This window comes from Odocoileus virginianus, chromosome 17 (assembly GCF_023699985.2).
Source record: "Odocoileus virginianus isolate 20LAN1187 ecotype Illinois chromosome 17, Ovbor_1.2, whole genome shotgun sequence".
Taxonomy (NCBI): domain Eukaryota; kingdom Metazoa; phylum Chordata; class Mammalia; order Artiodactyla; family Cervidae; genus Odocoileus; species Odocoileus virginianus.
In genome coordinates this window covers 53,621,599-53,640,223 of record NC_069690.1, presented here as the reverse complement: position 1 = coordinate 53,640,223, position 18,625 = coordinate 53,621,599, and the positions used below count along the sequence as shown (strand labels likewise).

At 61.1% G+C, this 18,625-nt stretch overlaps 1 protein-coding gene across 6 annotated transcripts; it reads right to left on the bottom strand.

Annotated features, from left to right (window-relative positions):
- Positions 1–370: 370 nt before the first annotated feature.
- GRIN2C (glutamate ionotropic receptor NMDA type subunit 2C) lies at positions 371–17,932 on the bottom strand. Of its 6 annotated transcripts, none has more exons than XM_070480000.1 (13): positions 17,629–17,932; positions 11,674–12,087; positions 8,963–9,561; positions 8,543–8,657; positions 6,591–6,802; positions 6,268–6,430; positions 5,822–5,975; positions 5,394–5,519; positions 4,823–5,052; positions 4,293–4,453; positions 3,616–3,803; positions 2,316–2,548; positions 371–1,881 (listed from the first exon to the last, which is right to left on the bottom strand). In XM_070480000.1, the coding sequence occupies exons 2-13, from the start codon at positions 12,070–12,072 to the stop codon at positions 781–783; spliced, it is 3,681 nt and encodes a 1,226-aa protein (XP_070336101.1). In that variant the 5' UTR covers positions 12,073–12,087; positions 17,629–17,932; the 3' UTR covers positions 371–780. The 6 variants fall into 6 exon arrangements, with proteins under 6 accessions (XP_070336101.1, XP_070336102.1, XP_070336103.1 ...); XM_070480001.1 differs by lacking the exon at positions 17,629–17,932 and adding an exon at positions 16,666–17,456; XM_070480002.1 differs by lacking the exon at positions 17,629–17,932 and adding an exon at positions 15,925–16,648.
- Positions 17,933–18,625: the final 693 nt, after the last annotated feature.

Sequence of the window (18,625 nt, the reverse complement as noted above, 5' to 3'; positions counted from 1 at the left end):
ATCTGTACCATGACATTGTCAGGCTTCCATCAGGGCCCCTGGCAGGGCAGGGCACCCACAGCCCCCTGGTGTGAGTCCTTGTTTTCAAGGACACTGGAGGATGAATGCCATCCATCAACCACCAGAGCCCCCTGCTGAGCACATTTGTCATTTTTGGCACCAGGGTGGGAGGGAGCTGACACTGTAAACCAAGTGGCTTCTGCCCGGAGTCTTCGCTCAGCCTCACTTCCTGGGTACTCCCACCCCGGGAGCTGCCCACCTGCTGTAGCCAGGCACCTCACCTGGGATACTCCCATGATGCTCCTCTCACCTAAAGGCTGCCCTGTGCCCCCCTCCGGGGAGGCAGAATGAGGCAGTCAGGGCCAGTGGGTTGTAAAAGGTTGGTTTAATGTCCCAGCACTCTGAGAAAATAAACTCCAGCCAGATGGAACAAGAAACACGTCAGCCCTGCCCCAACCCCAAGTTCCAGCTTCCATGCCTCCCACACCAAGCCCCCAGCAGCGAAGACCAGGGACTGGCTCATGGCACAGGAGGGAGACCCCACTGCTCCCCCCGTGACTCCAGGCCAGGTGGGAAGGGATTTGCATAAGAAGATAGCAGAAGCCCAACCCGCAACAGGACTGCGGCCGCTGAGTTCACCGGGCTGACCATGAAGATATCATCTGTCACTCGGTTGGATTTCAAGACGGAAGCCAGGAAGGCTGGAGACCACCTGCCCTCTAACTGCTGGCAGCGCCAGGCAGAGGATCCAGCTGAACAGGAACCAGAGGACCTGAGCCCTCAGACTTCTGACTCCAAGCTGGAGATCCGCCTCCAGGTGCAAGGCCGCGGAAAGTCGTGTGTCCCACAGGCCGCCCTGCTGACCCCTTCCAGTTCCCCACTGTCGCTGTATTCTGGGCTCAGCCCCAGGGTCCTGTGCCTGTGCCCTGGAGGCCCCCAGGCCCCAGGGAGCCAGGGGCCATGGGCAGCACAGGGTGGGAGGTGAGGGCAGACAACCCCCCAGCAGAGCGGCAGGTGGGCATGGGCGTGGAGGCAGGCGTGCTGTCTGTGCGGCCAGGCGGGGGGCCCGGCCCACAGCCCGTCCTGGCAGGCCTCGCGGTAAGACGGCAGCCGCATGGACTGCGCGGGTATCAAGCGCCCGCAGGCCGTGCGGGCACAGCGGGCGGGCCCGGAACTGGGCCGAGTGAAGGCTTCCGCCACTGAGCTGGGCAGGGAAGCGTGGCGCGGGCGCGACCCCTGGGCCCATGCGGCGCGCAGGAGGGCCTCCCGCTGGGCCAGCTGCTCCGGCCCGAGCAGCGGCAGGTCCTCGGGCTCCGGGGGCTCCGAGAAGAGCGGCAGGAAGGGGCGTCCGCACCGGTCGGCGCGAGGGAAGGAGCTGTAATGGCCGCGCTCGGGAGACAGGGGACGCTCCGGGTGCGCACGCCGCTCTGAGGCCGAGAAGCACCGCCCGCGCCGCCCGGGCCGCAGCGGCCACCGCGCCTCCCAGGCCCGCCGGCCCGACGCCCGGGAGACGTCGGGGAGGGCGGGCCGGGGCGTCGGGGGGCGGCCCGAGGGCTGCGCGGCCCTGCGCCCCAGTGCGGCGCGGCCCTCGCCCGGCGGCCTCCAGCCCGTGGGGCTCGGCTCGCAGGGAGGGCCCGGGGTGGGCGGCCGCGGGCCGGGGCAGGCGGGCGGCGGGGGCGCAGGGCGACAGCCGCCCCAGCTCTCGATGGTGCGCGTGGCGCGGTCCAGGGAGCTGCTCACCCCCGCCGTGGTCACCATGTCGCGCGCCGCCTGCAGCATCTTGAGCACGCTGGCCTGGGCCGAGCCGGCGGTGAGGTCCGGGCTGGGCGGGCGCGCGGGACTGGCAAGGCTCTGCACGCCGCTGAAGCAGCTGTAGATGCCCTGGGCGGAGGGAGGGGGTAGACCCGCCGTGAGCCGCGCCCTGCCCTCCCGGACCGCCCCCCACGCCGCACGCCCTTCGCCCAGGTGGGATCCAGCAACTCAGGCATTTCTAAGTCCCAGGAAGAAACTAACATTTGTTAGGCGCCTCTTACTTATATAAGGTCCCGCTGGGAGCGTTTACAGAAAAGCTCTGAGGCGCCAAGAGATGAACTCCTCTTAAACTCACACCGCTTGTAAATGGCAGTGAGGGCTCTGAACCCAGGTCAGCCTGGTTCCAGAGTCCTACCCTGCCTGTTGGAGAAGGGCTCTGCTTCTCATCTGCTGCGTGATGCTGGCAGGCCATGCCACCTCTCTGGACCTCAGTTTTTTACATCTGTAAAAGGGGCCAGGGGCCAGCTGGGTTGGTGACTGACTGGGGCAGGGCGGACACCCACCCTGCTGAAGGCCAGCAGGAAGTCCAGCCGGGACGTGTTGGGCACGGAGTGGCGCAGCTTCCAGTAGACCAGGTGCTCCCAGGCGAAGACCAACAGGGCCAGCCCCATGGCCACAAGCAGCATATAGAAGACGCCCGCCATGTTGTCGATGTCCAGCTTGCTGCTCATCACCTCGTTCTTCTCATTCTGGCAGATCCCCGAGAGCCACACCGTCTCCAGCTTCTGGGTCTCCCCTGGGGGCGGGGGTGGGTGCACATCTGGCTCAGGGAGGACCCTTCCAGCGCTCACCTATGCCTGGAGTGAGGAGGGGTCTGGGGCCAGGGTACCACCCACCTGTAGGACTACACAGGGATCCAGCCCTACAGGGAGGATGGGGGAAGGGTGTCAATAAGCAGGACGGAGGAGACCAGAGTGGGACCTGGGGGCCAATGCCAGCCTCTGACACGCTCACCTCCCACATGCCCAGTAAAGGCTTGCTGACTGGGTAAATGTTATCATTCATTTATTCATCAAAGACTTATTGATCACTTGCATGCCAGGCATGGAGCTGGGCACACACAGACAAAAGACCTAGGCCCCCAAGGAGGCTGCAAACACCTTCACTGGTATCACTCAGATTACTCTGCAGTAATGATGGAAAACCGGTTTCTTTATCTAACTGGGACGCTAAATTCAAAGCTCTCTCTGGGTCTCGGAGCAGCCTAGCTGGACCGCTCACGGGTGTGAGTTCTCAGTACCAAGGCCAGCCTGGGCTGGGGCTCTGGAATTAGGCTGGCTCTTGGCACCACCCCCAGATCATCTCAAGATGGGAATGGAGAGAATTCCCTGACTGTCCAGTGATTAGGACTCCATGCTTCCACTGCAGGGGGCACAGGTTCAATCCCTGGTCAGGGAACTAAGATTTCACATATCCCAAGGTGCAGCCAAAATAATAAATAAAAGATAGCTGTTGTTTAAAAAAAAAATGGAAATGGAAGGGAGGGGTCTTGGGAAAAAGTAAAGGAGTTCAGACTCCCCACCCCACCCCCCACTGTGTGGCCTGAGCTCCCTCCTTCAGGGACTCCCCGACTATTCCCTGCTCCCTCCTGGCCAACTCAGGTCTCCCTCCAGTTGTTCCTAATGCCCCTACCCAACTACTGTGCCAGCCTCCCACCCCCAGAGCCTCTCTCCCTGCCAGCGGGCGCTGGGCACTCAGAGGACAGCGGTGGAGATGCTGACCAGCCACCACGCAGCTGTCCCGGCCACAGGCTTTGTCAACCATGTGGGACCCACCCCGGCCCCCACCAGAGGCTGCACCCACCGTCTCCCAGGAACTGTAGGAGCGCCAGGTCTATAGCCCGCTTCCAGTGGGAGTCCTTCTGCATGGCGATGCCATAGCCGGTGGTGGCAAAGACCTTGCCAGAGCCGATGGTGACCAGCTTGCAGCCCTCGTCCTTGCCCGCCATGTAGTTGAGGACAGCGGCATCATAGATGAAGGCATCCAGCTTCCTGGGGGACAGGCTGAGCCCTCAGGCCAGTGATCAAGCAAGGTGCAGAGCACCGAACCTGGGGCCTGATGGGGATCTGGGCCACGTGAGCCCACTGGCCACCACCCGGGGGGAGGTGAGGAATGGGCAGAGCCTTCTCTTCCCTGGGGTCCTGGATGCAGAGAAGCTCCCTCCCACGGCTTGGGAACCCCAGCTCCCTCCTCTTCAGAGAGGCCAGGGGGCTCTCTGCCCCTGGAGGACCCACCCTCTCTGCCCTCCAGGCCCCTGAAGACCCTGAGAAGGTCGTAACCAGCACTGGGGGGCAAGGCTGAACCCTGGTCAGTACCACAGCTGCGCCCCTGGGCTCTGGTGGGCTGTCCATTTTTGTCTCACTCTGCCCCTCCCCAGGAGTCCTACAGGGCAACCCAGTCTCACCGTCCCCACCTTGGGTCTCTCGGGGAGACACGTGGGTAGAGACAGTCAGACGGGGGGTGCAGGGCTGCAGACCCACCCCATCTTGAGGCTGGTCAGCGCATCCTCCACCGAGCGCTGGTTGAACTTGACCATGTGGGTGTGCATGTCGCGGTAGTTGCTGCGGATGTTCCGCTCCGTGCTGCCGTTGGGCACGGTGCCAAAGCGGAAGGGTGGGTACTGATCCTGTGGCCGCTGGAACTGGGAGCAGAGGGCGGCTGTCGGCATCCCTAACCCTTCCTCCGACCTTCCAGGCGCCAACACCCCCAACCCCATCCCCGCAGCCTGGACTTGCACAGGAATGGCAGAACTGTCTTAGAGACCGACTGCGCCAGGTCTGTCTTACAGACGAGGACACGGAGGCCAGGACAAGGAAAGATGCACTCAAGACATACTAAGCGGACTGAAGCATCTCTCCCCTCCCCAGGCTCCCTGGCTTCTTCCTGCTCTCTCCTCCAGTTCAGATTCTGCTGATTCCAGCTGTCCTGCGTCCCACCCAAGGCCTGCCCCTGCCTGCCTGCCCGGGGCATCCCCCGCCCCGCCACCCTCCAACAGCAGGGGCTCCAGAACCTTCTTATCACTGAGTCCAGACACGGTGTCGATGTACTGCTCCTGGATCATGAAGGCGGCCAGGTTGGCGGTGTAGCTGGCAAGGAAGATGACGGCAAAGAAGGCCCACACCAGCACCATGATCTTGCTGGTGGTGCCCCGGGGGTTCTCGATGGGCACTGAGTTGTTGAAGACCAGCGCCCAGAGCAGCCACACGGACTTGCCAATGGTGAAGGATGGGCCCCCCGACCCTGGGGGCAAGAGGGCAGACACTGAGGCACAGAGGGCATCAGGTCCAGCCCACCTGAGTCCACGGCTCCTGTCTCCACTAACCCCATCCCTGGACATCCCCACCCCAGAGCACATCAACTCACTTTGCTTCCCCCTCTCATGTATCTGATGGGGCCCCTGCATGTTTTCTGAAGGCCAGGAACCCCCCCAGGGGGCATTCTCTGAAAGGCTCCCCCCACCCCACTGCCCCATCCTCTCACACTCTAACCTCCCCCTCAACCCCTCCACCCGTAGTCCTGAGCCCACCCCTCCAGGAAGCTCCAAACCTGCTCCGTCCTCCCAGGCCCAAGTGGGAACTTACTCTTGCCGCTGGTGAGGTTCTGGTTGTAGCTGACGGGGCTGAAGTACTCGAACATGAAGACAGTGATGGCCACGACCGTCAGGCACATGACAAACATCATGACCCACACGGCAGGGCTGTAGGGCTCTGGGAACAGAGGGAGGCGGCTCAGAGGAGGCCTGGGTGCAGGCAGGTGGGTCCACGTGGTCACCAGCCCCTTGGATGGAGCGGAGGGGGTCTCTGACTCTCAGAGCAGCGGAGCCCCAGGGGAGACACCACCCCTGGGGAGACCACGCTCCCCAGCAAGCTTTGGTCTCCCCTCTCCATCTGCCCTGGGACAGGGTCCTATCACCCAGTGCTTGCCCTCCAAGGGCCCACCCCAGGCTCCACACATCCACCTGGGGGTCCCTCCGCACCACCCTCGCCCCCCACCCCGCCGCGAGCCGCACCCAGGAAGGCCGAGGGGGAGACGGTGCCGTTGCTGCGGGCCACCATCACGCTGATGCCTGTCTCCACGAAGGGCACGGAGAAGTCCACAATCTCGGAGCGTTCCTCGTTGATGGTGAGGGAGCCGATGGCCATGTCTGCCCGCTTGTAGTACACCTGAGGGTCAGACCCAGATCGGAGGAGGAGCTCCCTCTCCCCTCCTGGTCCCCTCGGCCAGCACCCTCCACCCGAGTCCTCAGAGCTCTACCCCCGGGAGTCATCACTGGTGCCAACACAGTACCCATGCCAGCTCGGAGACCCGTGGGAGATGGGCCTGGGTCTCACCCCGACGGATCCCCAGCACAGGAGGAAACACTGAACGGACCATCTGGGGGTGGCTGGCAGATGTCAGGGCGGGGGGCGCCGGGCAGGCAGGCGGGTGGGCTCGGGCGGCCTGGGGGTGGCCTACCTCCCCGATCATGCCGTTCCACACGCCGCGCACCCGTTTGCCATGCTTGCCGTTGGTCACCAGGTACAGGTCGTAGGAGAACTTGACCACCTTGGCCAGCTTCTTAAGGATGTCGATGCAGAAGCCCTTACAGCACAGCTTGGTGTAGGGGGCTGCGTCCCCGCTGCCGCCAAGAAGACCAGCGGGGGTCAGAGCCAGCGGCTCTCGCAGCCTGGCGTGTGGGCCCTGCCCCGACTCCCGAGCGTGAGACACACTCTCCCGCCATCCCTCAGCAGTGCACAGCTCACGTCGCCCCCTCCCCGCGCCCGTGTGTCCTGGCAGACCTGAAGCTGTGGTTGCTCTGCCGGCGGCAGGGCACAGTGTTGGGCACGCAGCCGCCTGTGCCAGGGTCGGGGCTCTCCACGATGACAAAGGGTCGCTCCTCCAGCGTGGCCACGGTCAGGTGCCGGCTGTCCACCACAGGCTGCAGGGAGGCACTGTAGCGAGGCCACACGGGGTACTTCATGTGGAGGATGCCGTGGTCCCAGCGCCCCACCTGCAGAAGGTGACCCGCCTCAGCCTGGGACCTTCAGCCCTACTACACCCATCCGGTAGGTATGGCTTCTTGGGGGGAGCCTGCCAGGACCAAGAATCCCCCCACCACTCCTAGGGTCACCTGGGACAGGCCAGAGCAGGGCCTGGGGTGAGAGAGTTTGGAGAACAGGAGAGTCAGGGCAAAGGGCTGGGCATGCCCAGAAGGGAAGACCTCCCTGCAGCCTCCCCGGCCTCTGGTCCCCACATTTTTCAGTCCAGCTTCCACACTGCTGCTGGCCCAGAGAGTCTTCCTAAAGCCCAGACCTGAGCCTGTCTCTCCACGTCATTCCCCAGACCCTCACACAAAGCCCTTAGTCCAGCACTCAGGTTCAACTTCACACTCAGGTTCAACTTCCATCACCTCTTCCTTCTTCCGCAGTTTCCACACCCCTGAACACATCGATTAAAAATGCTCCACATCCTTCTTCCCCTTGGTCTATATGAGACTAGTATCCCTTCCAGGTGGGCTCCTACTCAACTGTCTATCAGTTCAGTTCAGTCGCTCAGTCGTGTCCGACTCTTTGCAACCCCATGAATTGCAGCACGCCAGGCCTCCCTGTCCATCACCAACTCCCGGAGTTTACTCAAACTCATGTCCATCAAGTCAGTGATGCCATCCAGCCATCTCATCCTCTGTCATCCCCTTCTCCTCCTGCCCCCAATCCCTCCCAGCATCAGGGTCTTTTCCAATAAGTCAACTCTTCGCGTGAGGTGACCAAAGTATTGGAGTTTCAGCTTCAGCATCAGTCCTTCCAATGAACACCCAGGACTGATCTCCTTTAGGATGGACTGGATGGATCTCCTTGCAGTCCAAGGGACTCTCAAGAGTCTTCTCCAACACCACAGTTCAAAAGCATCAATTCTTTGGCATTCAGCTTTCTTCACAGTCCAACTCTCACATCCCTACATGACCACTAGAAAAACCATAGCCTTGACTAGACGGACCTTTGTTGGCAAAGTAACGTCTCTGCTTTTTAATATGCTATCTAGGTTGGTCATAACTTTCCTTCCAAGGAGTAAGCATCTTTTAATTTCAAGGCTGCAATCACCATCTGCAGTGATTTTGGAGCCCAGAAAAATAAAGTCAGCCACTGTTTCCACTGTCTCCCCATCTATTTCCCATGAATTGATGGGACCAGATGCCATGATCTTAGTTTTCTGAATGTTGAGCTTTAAGCCAACTTTTTCACTCTCCTCTTTCACTTTCATCAAGAGGCTTTTTAGTTCCTCTTCACTTTCTGCCATAAGAGTGGTGTCTATAGCCCAGGCCAAATGTTCCAACTTCTGGGAAAACTTCTCCAGCTTCCTCCTCTGAAAACAGAATCAATTTCTGCCCCTCCTCTCTACTCCCTTAATGCTTTGCAAACCTTCTTTCATAAGCAAGGATCTCCCCAAAGTCTATTTTTTTCCATCCATCTAGCCAACACGGCTATGAGTTACTCCTCCAAGGGCAGGACTGTGTAATAAGAGTGCTTAATAAGTTCTATAGTGGAAGGAGGCCAGGGTGGTGTGGGAGCCTGGAGCAGAGGAGCCTCACCCACCCTGGGGGACCTGGAGGCTTCTCAGTGGCGATGTTTCAGCTGAGACCTGAAGGATGAGGGGCTGGATAAGGGGCAGATGGGACTCTCTGCTCAGCTGTGGGGCAAGGAGGGGGGACACAATGAAAAGATACCGAGGGCCCCTGGGCTCACCCCCTTCTCACCATCTCCCAGAGGCGGTGCCGGTTGAGGGCAATCACCACCATGGTGGGCTGGACCAGGTACCCACCAGGGCTGAAGGAAAAGTCCCGGCCCTCCCAGGTGACATTCAGGAGGTGCCTGCGAGGAGGGGAGAAGCCAGTGCCCCCTAAGCCCTGCCTGCAGCAGGGCCCAGGCCCGCACATTCCCTCCCCCATCTCCTGCCTCATCACCACCACCAGGACCAGGGAGCATTTGCGTATTTACTGCTCTGTTTCCTTATGTTGACCCCCGAGGTCCTCCCCACACTCTCACGCCCCGCTCTTTTCTCAGATGAAGAAACTAAGGCCCAGGGAGGTGAGGTCACTCGGCCCCAGCTCACACAGCTCGTGGGAGGTGTCACAGGCAAGCCCAAACTCACGCCCATGCCCTGGGCAGGTGCCTACCTGTAGAAGGCCTCCCGGGCAGGGCTGAGGGGCCCAGGGTGGGCGCGGCAGTCCCCAGCAGGGGCGGGAAGGGCGCCGTGCTGGCGCCGGTAGCCGTGGGCGCCCAGGGCCAGGATGGCCACGCCGTCTCGGACCTTCTGGCGCAGGCTGAGGCGCCAGCTCTCGGTGACGACGCTGATGAGGCCCACGGGGAAGGCGGCAGGGGGCGTGTCGGTGCTGCCCAGCGCCAGGCTGGGCACCAGCCACACGTGCCCAGGCCCCACCAGGCCAGCCTGCGCCGCCTCAGCGAAGAGCACCTCGGCCTCCTCGCGCGAGCAGTAGGCCACCAGCACGGGGGCGTCGAGCTGGCGCAGCAGGCGCTGGGTGTGCGCGCGCGCCCCGCCAGGGCCCAGCTCCAGCGTAAGCACGTCCAGCAGCCGCCAGCTCAGGTAGCTGGCGTCGGCGACGGCGCGCACGCCCTCGAGGAAGAGCGCGTGGCCGGGGTGCAGGCTGGTGATCACGGCGAAGGCGCTCCAGTCGTACTCCTCCAGAACCTTGAACAGCACCTGCAGCTGCTGCTCCAGGGACACGCCCAGCTGCAGGAAGGCGGAGCCCGGTTCCTGCGGGACGGGGGCGGGGCCTGAGCGGGGCGGGGGCGGTCGTGCCCCGCCCCTGCGTTAAACCCCGCCCCTCAGTTAACCCCGCCCCCACGCCTCTGCGTCGGAAGATGCCGGGCACCTCGGCATCCCTTCATCCCTCCGTCCGGTCCTGCGCGTAGTTCTCAGCCTCTGCTGCCCATGATAATCCCCTGGAGAGCATTTTTAAAACCCTGGTGCCTGACCAAGTCTGGACCGCAGACTGGCAGCAGCAGCGTCACCTGGGCGCTTGTAGAAAATGTAAATTCTCTGGGGCAATGCACACCTGCTGGGTCAGACTCTCTAAGGATGGCGCCCAGGGATCTGTATTTCAACAAACTTCAGATAACTCTAGAGCCCCTAGGCCCGTTCAACTGAATGGGCCTCTCAGAAACGGTACACTAGGCATCTGTATTATTCTACAGCACTGTGAGAGTGGAGAGTCACCCGCGCTGAGAGACAATGTCAGGCCCAGAGGCAACTGGGAAAGCTCCATCCTCTAGGGAGCCCTGGCGATGAGAAGGTTCCTCCTCTCCCCTGCCTCGGCCACCACAAAGCGCCCTGGCCCCGCCAGATCTAGCCTGGACTAGGGCAGTCCTCTCCAAGCTGTGGGTTTCCTGCTGCCGCCCCGCCCCATCACGATTTCACCACTCTGCGACTCTCCCAATCTTTTAAAAAAGCAACTCCATGAAAACCCTATAAGACAAGCAAACCAGTCCCTTCAACAAACAACTTTACAAGGAAAAAAGAGAGAGGTGGAAGAGGAGACTTGAGACGGAGACTCGGAAGTGGTACCAACTGATTGCTATGTGGGACTCTAGTTTGGCTCCTGCTTCAAGTGAACAGACTTTAACATACACATTTATGACGTTTATGAGACAATGGGGGAAGATTTGAACACTGCCTGGAAGTGTTTTGCTGTTAAGGGATTTTTATTGTTTCATAGATGGGATGATGTATGGTGGTTTTATTACTTTGTAAAGTCCTATCTTCTAGAGTTGTGTACTGAGCTGTTTATGGATAAGATAAATAGTACATATGGGTTTTGCTTCAAAATAATACGGAAGAAGGGAAAGTGGGTGGGGGTAAGGATAAGGCATGGTCGGCCTGGGGGTTACCTGGGATCATTAAACTCTTCTATTTTTATGTATGCTTAAAAATTCCCCATAATAAAAATATAAGCATAAAAGACAGGCAAATAGATCAGTTTCTCCCCTCAACACCGTCAGCTCACTTTCTAGGGTAAAACCCAAACGTCTTCCCATGTGGTTGAGACCTCACCTCCCCCTCCAGGCTTCTCTCTGTTCCTCAAATACTCTGCTGCTTCTAGCCTCTGAGCATTTGCGCTACTGTGAACTGCCTGGAACTGCTCCCTTGGCCTAGGACACTCACTCCCACTCCACCCCACACACACACAACTTGTCAACCCCACTCCATCCTCCAGGTCTCAGCTTAGGTGTCACTTCTTTTTTTTTTTTTTTTTTTTTAGGTGTCACTTCTCAAGAGACCTTCTTCTCTGACCAGCCCCCGACCCAGAAGGGGCCCTGTTGGACTGCCTCGAGGCACCCCGTGTTTTTTCTTCCAGACGCTGATCCCAGCTGTGACTGCAGGTGAATGTATCTTTAGAACTTTCTCCCCCCAGGACAGACAGCGAGGGCGTGCCTCCCCCAGGTCTCAGAGGTGACCTGCCCCCACAAGTTCCAGCCTGCAGGCCAGCTGCTTCAGATCCCATGCCCAGCCTGGCACTTCAGACCTGGGGTCTGAAGCCTGACCAAGGAAGGCCAGAAAAACAGGGGGAAGGCGAGCCAGGGCTGTCTCAGAACCAGAGGTGGGTTTTCCACCTGCCCACCCCTCATCTAGTCACAAATGCGATGTGAAGCAGCTCAGAAAGTTTATCTTCCAGAACATAGAACCATCATTCCCACAGCCTTCCCCTCCCTCACCCATGTCTCCCTCAGTCCCCACATGCTTGCTGGGCCCACCCAATCCCACCTTCCTGGGACCCAAGCATCAACCTGGCCCAGACTCAGCCCACAGACCCAGCCCCAGCCTGGCTCCAAGCTCAAGGGATAGGAAGACATGACTTTGAACGGGCACCTTAGGGGTGAGGACGACAGCAGAGCCCCCACTGATGCTGAGGATCGGCACATGGGTCTGGGAGGAGATGAAGTCCAGGATCTGGGCCACGGCCTCGGTGCCCACGTTGTCCTCAAAGACGATGCCATGGACCCGGGCAGCCCCCAGGAGCCCGCAGATCTGGGTGAGAAGACTGCTGGGGTTGGTGTTGTTGACGCCCACGGTCAGCGGCTGGATCTCCAGGGGCAAGTCCAGGAAGCTCTGGGGGGTGAGGTGGGTACGGGCCTGGGCCTGCGGGGACCCCGAGCTGCCAAACACCACGGCCACCGTCACAGTCTGCTCTCCCTGCCCAGGGCCCAGCCCTGCCCAGGCCCCGAGGAGTGAGGTAAGCAGCAGGGCCGGGCCCAGGGCCACCCCCATGTCCGCCGGAGAGTCCTGCGGAGAGAGCAGGGTAGGCACAAGCAGGGAGACGGAGGCATGGAGAAAAAACAAGAAGGACAGAGAGGAGGCGAGAGCCAGAGTCAGAGGGACAGACACCCAGAGGATGAAAGAGAAGAGGGAGGAGCCTCCCTCCACAGACAGAGGCGGACAGACACAGACAGACACAGAGAAAGAGGCAGAGAGGTTAGCTGAGTGTCCACATGCAGCCTGGAGACCGGGGTCTGGGCAGAACGTGGCCTGGACGGGTATTCTTAACTTCCCTTCTGCTGTCGAACAGCACGCTTGGCTAGAAAGGCCAGACCTTTGAAACTTATCTGTCTGGGCTCTGCCCCAGGAAGGTACACATCAAACGCTAATCTGGTACCAAGTGCATGGATTTGAATCAGGGAGACCTGAGTTCAGGTCCCAGTTCTGCCACTCACTGACTGTGTGATCTTGGGGAAGTTGCTTAGCCTCTCTGAGCCATGACTTCTTGCCTGCAATAATCACAGGGCTACATCATAGCAGTGGGAGGGCTACCCACTGTTACCGGCATCCTTATTTTCTAGGTGACAGCCCCATAGTCAGGTGAAGGAAGGCAGCTCTTGTAACACACACACACACACACACACACACACACACACACACACACACCTTCTGCATCTTAAGCTGAATCTAACATCCCTGAGGACCCTGCTGTGTGTAACCCTGCCTGGCACAAAGCCCCCTCCTTCTGGGCTCTGGACATCCTACCCTTCCCTCCGTGGCTTCAATTAGTAGCAGCTCTTCCACAGCAGGAGTGTGACCCCGCTGAGTTTTTCAGGGTTTGGGGTCATCTGCAGTCCCCACAGTATCTCACACATGAGTTGCCTCCCTGGGCCATCGCTGGTGTGAGGGATTTTTTAAACCTACCCCAAGGGCCTAATGTGTATCCTCGTGAAACAAGCATCACTGCTTTGGATTGGGACCAACAGCCACACCGCTGAGTGGCGTGCGGGGAGGCAGTTCTCCCTCCCTGCTGGCCCTCAGCCACAGCTTTGCCACCCTCTCCATCTCCATCACTTCCCCGATGAAACTTCTGAACGGAGAGGGCCAAAGGGTGACCGGGCTGGGCCAGCTTTCATTTCAGAATGAGAAGACAGGATTTTTGGCAGGAGAGGGAATACTGTACTTGTTTTTGTGCCCTTGAAATCTCCCCCTGTGTAGGGTTTCCCAGTACACTGAGAACGTCAGCCCGGAGAGACTTCCCTGGTGGTCCAGTAACTAAGATTCTACGCTCCCGATGTAGGGGGCCTGGGTTCGATCCCTAGTCGGGGAACTAAATCCCACATGCCATGACTAGGAGTTTGCATGCCGCAACTAAAGATCCTGAATGCTGCAAAGAAGATCAAAGACCCCACGTGTCACAGCTAAGACCAGGCACAGTGGAATAAATAAATAAAAAGAATGTCAGCCTGGAGACGTGTGTGACTCTAGGATAGGGACATAAGCCCACCATGTCCACTGCTACCTTCAATCAGAGATTTGAATCACACCAGCAAAGGACACTGTCATGCTCCTTTCTCCTTCTGCAAGCTCTCTGTGCTCAGCTGCCCATCTCTGGGAAGCCTGAAGCCTCCCCCGTTTCTGCCTCCCAGCTCTGAGTTCCGGACCCGTGCTGTCAAATATAGCAGGCACCAGCCATGTGTGATTATCAGGCCCTTAAATGAGGCCCATCCCAACTGAGGTAAGCCGTAGGTGTAAAATACACACTGGATAACAAAAACTCCTCTTAAAAAAAGAACACATCTCATTAATATTTTTATATTGATCATATGTTGAAGAAATATTTTAGATACATTGATTCAGACACAATATAGTGGTAGAATTCATTTCACTTCTTTTTCCTTTTTTCTAATGTGCCTACATGTGGTTCTCATTTTGTTTCTTTCCGACTACGTGACTGTAGATGAAGGACCCAGGTCCTCCCTCAGCTCCGAGGGGGCACCGCCCCCAGAGGCTGTCTCAGATGGGAAGGTGTCCTCCAGGGCTGGAATTGGCGAGGAGAGGAAGCTGGGGCAGGTTTTGCCTCTCCCCAGGAGTGATCACAGAATGCCTGTGGACGGAGGGACCCCAATCAAGGCAGTCCCCAGGCTTCAAAGAGCAATGGGAAAGGCTTCCCATTTGGCACAGTGCTCAAGAATCCGTCTGCCAGTGCAGGAGACACAAGAGACACGGGTTTGCTCTCTGGGTCGGGAAGATCCCCTGGAGGAGGGAAACGGCAACCCACTCCAGTACTCTTGCCTGGAGAATCCCATGGCCGGAGGAGCCTGGCGGGCTACAGTCCACGGGGTCACAGAGTCAGATACGACTAAGTGACCGAGCACGCATGCGTGGCTGATTCTCTTCGGTGTACAGCAGAAACTAACACAGCATTGAAAAGCAATTATGGGAGATGGGAGGGGGAATCGGGATATGGGGAATACATGTAAATCCATGGCTGATTCATGTCAGTGTATGACAAAAACCACTACAATATTGTAAAGTAATTAGCCTCCAACAAATAAAAATACATGGAAAAAAAAGAGAAAAGCAATTATCTTCTAATTAAAAATAAATTTAAGAAACATTTTTTTAAAAAAGAGCAATGGGCAGATTCCAAGAGTCTCAGCCTCCACAGTCTCAGCACCACAGGGCATCCAGCCTCCCCAGCAAATCAGGAGGGTCAGACCTGAGCCCCAGCCTGACCCCCTCTCCCACATGTCTCCCCCTGGCCTCCCACCTCTCCGCCTCCCATCCAGCCACCGCCCCCACCTGCCCCAGTGGCCAGAAAGCCCTCTGGCCGCTGCACCCCTCCTCAGACAGCACGCCTGCTCCCTGGTGCCCGCACACGAAGCCGGGACACCCTGGTCCCACGGACAGAGCCCGCCCGCCCCTCCGGGGACCTCCTCCTCCCTCCAGCCTGGTGGCCAGACGGCGCACTGCCTTCATCTCCAGGCCTTTGCTCTGCCGCTCCCTCGGGCTCCAGTGACCTCTTCCCTCTGCCTCTCTCGGCCACACGACAAGTTCCAGAACTTTCAGAGCCCCAGGTAAATCCCCCTGCCACAGATCCCCTGACTTAGTACCTCGCAGCTCCGGACACACAGGTGAGGACCCAGAGGGTCTGGGTCTGGTTCCAGGCTGGTTGCCCTTCCCCCCACCACCTCCGGTCCGGGAGCTCCGGCTTTGCCTCTGGGATGGCTCCTGTCACTTCCGGATGCCCCCGCCCCGCTCTGGACTGTTGCCTTCCAGATCTCTGCCCACCCACTTGCAGTCCACACCTTTCGCAAAGGGGCTGGTAATACTTGATGAACACTCCGACCGCCCCCCTCCCAAAAAAAGCCCGTGCGAGGGAGTCAATGGTCGGTCTTCCGAGACACTCAGCATCACCTTGAACGGCCCGAACACCTCCGCCTGCTTAGAGCTCTTCTCTCTCTTCCCCTGCTCCCCCAATCCCAGGCAGGCTCCCCGCACACAGACGTGCACACACTCTCCCACGCCAGACATCTGAGGGCCGTTCCCCCTCCCCCAGGCCGGGAACCTGGGTCCCCGGAGTCAGCCCCACCCACCAACCGCGCAGCTTCAGGGAGCAGCCGAGGGACCCCAGCTGCGCGGCCCGTCTGGATCCTCCGCCCACCGGTTGAGCGACCTGCCGTCGGGTTTCCCTGCCTCCCTTCTGCCGAGCGCCAGGGGAGAACCCGGACGCCAGGGGCGAAGACCACCCCTCCACCTCGCCCCCACTGTCGCGGGCACCGAGGTCTCCCTCCTGCAAGACTATCTCCCCACACACACCCTCGCCGCTGATTCCACTTGGACCCCCGGGGAATCTCTTACACTCGGGCTGTGAAGTTCGGGGTATTTTTAGGCCAGCGATAAATAATTCATAGGGAACGTGGCATCAGGCTCCCCCCGCGGGAGGAGGGGGCGCGAGCGGCGAGAGCCACTGTCACCCGCGGCTCAAGGACACTTGCGATGCGGCGCAGCCGACTCCGGACGCCGGGACCCGCGCCACGCCTCCTGGCGGCCAAACTGGGCACCACGCACCCCGAGCCCCCCGCCTCGCCACTGCCTTCTGCGGACCTCCCCGGCTCCTAGGTCGCCATCCCCGCTGCCCCCAAGCTGGATCGCGCCCCAAGCCCCGCGGCTGGGGAGAGCCGAGCTCGCCTGGCAGGTGGGGCTGTGGGCGCCGTACCAGCTCAGTCCTGTCCTAGGGCAAATCCGGGAGTCAGGTTGCCGGTCTACTGGGTCCTCTTCACGTTAATATTCGAATTCCTAGTACCGAGTTTAGGAGCAGCTTGGAAGCTGACTGGCACAGCCAGAAACTAGACGGGCTCTGAGACAGAGCAGGCATCCCCACCCCCCAAGTTCCCTTCCTCAATTTCGGGGATGAAGCCAGGGCGGTGCGCCTTGGGGAGCTGGGGACCGAGCCCGAAGTCCCTCCGGGGGAGCAGGGCTAGGACCAGTAGGGTGAGCGTCAGGGCCCGGCAGGAATTCCCCCTTCGCTCACCCGGCAGGACCTTTCCATGGCTCGTGGGATGCACCCTTGGGGATTTTCTGGCCGCTAGGTGACTTTACCTTCGCATGGCCCTAGCCCTGCCCGCCTGGGCCTAGGCGTGAACCTCTTTCTGCAGCAGGAGACTTGCGGCCCCCCTTCCCCGCCGTCGGGGATCCTGGTCGAAGCCCGGGGAGACCAGAGCAACGTGCTGGTGCGGCCGCCAAGGCCCAGCGCACCGGGGCGCGCGGCGGTGGGGGGGCTCTCGCCTCTCCCAGGTCTTCTTCTCCCACCCTTCGTCTCCCAGCCTCGAGCCTGGCAGGGTCCGCCGGGCGTGGGGCCAGCGTTTGGGGAGATCCCACCACCCCGTGAAGCCCACTCTGGTTCCCCGAGGTCAGAGGAGGGAGGTTGCACCGAAGGAAGAGCTGGGAGAGGGGATCGGGGGGGTGGGGGGCGGTGCTCACAGCCGGTGACGGGGCGGGGCTGCGAGGGCAGATGCTCGGCCGACCTCCGGGAGCAGGCGGCCGACTCCTGGAGCCACCGACGCTCCTTTCGTCCTCTCTGCTCCGCGCCCTCTCCAGCCCCCTACGCTCTGGCTGAGCTCAGCCACAGCTCCAGCTCCCCAAGCCCTGCCCGGCTTCCCGCAGCAACAGTTGCGGGGCTCGTAGCCCCGACTCCTGCGTCCGCACACCGCACCCTCCCCAGCGGTGCCGCGGCGCCCGGCGAAAAAGGGAGCCGGAGGGCTCGGCGACCCGGGAGACGAATGTCTTGGGCGCCTCGCCCGCGTCCTTCCCTCGCGTCCACCGTGCGTGCCTGGCACCTCGGCCTCTCTCCCACACCTCGTTCCCGCCCGCCTGGGTCTGAACCCCCAGGCCAGGTGCCCCAGGTCCCGGCCCCCCAGCTCCACCCCCCTCGGGCTCCGAGCGCCCGCCAGACTCTCCCCTGTGCCCCGCGTCTGTCCCCGCCGTCCTTGCCCGCGAGGCGCCGGAGCCCAGCCCCAAGTTGGCGGCGAAGTTGGCGCCCCCCGCTCGCCACCCGCCACTCACCGGGAGAAAGGGGCGCTGCGCCCGCGCCGGCCGCCTCCCGCGCGGTGCGAGTCCCGGCGCCTCGTCTCCGCGCGCTGGCGCGCTCTGTCCTAGCTTGGCGGGCGCCTGGGCAGGGGCGCCTGCGGGGCCGGTGCCCGTGGCGCGGCCTGCCTGGCTGGGGCCGGGCCCGCCCCCGCGCCCCGCAGCCCGCGCCCCTCCCGTGGCCCGCTCGGCGCCGGGTTCCGTCCCGGGCTGGGCGGCGCGCCGCGCCTCCGGCTCCCGGGTCTCGCCAGCCGGCTGTGTCGGAGCGCTGGCCGCCGCCGCCGCCGCCGCCACCCGCGCGGGCCCGCCCCACCGGGGCCCGCCGCCTCCGCCCCGCCCCGGCCGGCCCACCCCACCGGCGCGTCTCTTCTTCCCATGTCCCCAGACCCCACAGCCTCGGAGAAAACAAGCTGCCCGCAGCCCTGGGTTTGAGCCCCAGGCTTACTGGGTGTGTGACCTTGGGCTGGTTAATTTCGAGGATTCCGGCCCCACCCCACCCCCAGTCTGTAAAGTGAGGCCGGCAGCTTGGGGGACTGGTAGAAAGATGATGAACACGCTAGGGACACCGGGGTGCTGTTTTTCAAAGATCTATCTGCCTGGAAAGCAACAAGGCAGGAAGGAGCCGGGGACCCGGGCCAGTCCGAGGGGCCACAGGGACGCTCCGGGCGCCCTGGCTCCCACTTTTTGTCTTGCACTTGGTTGTGCTGGAGACAAACCAGGGACCGGGACCCGACAGGAGGGCGAGCGGAGCGGGCAGGCTGGGGTCACAGGGTGCCTGCAGGGCGGGCAGAAGGCAGGCCGGCCGCGGCAGCAGGGCCAAGCTGGGAAGACGGGTGGGTGCCAGGCGGGGCTGCCAAAAGCCCCCACCGGCCCCCCGGGGGCAGGGAGCTGGCTCTGCAGCGCCACCTGGCGACTGGAGGAGAGCTGCGGCCGGAAGGTGACCCTGAGCCTCGAAAGAAGTTGCGCACACGGACCA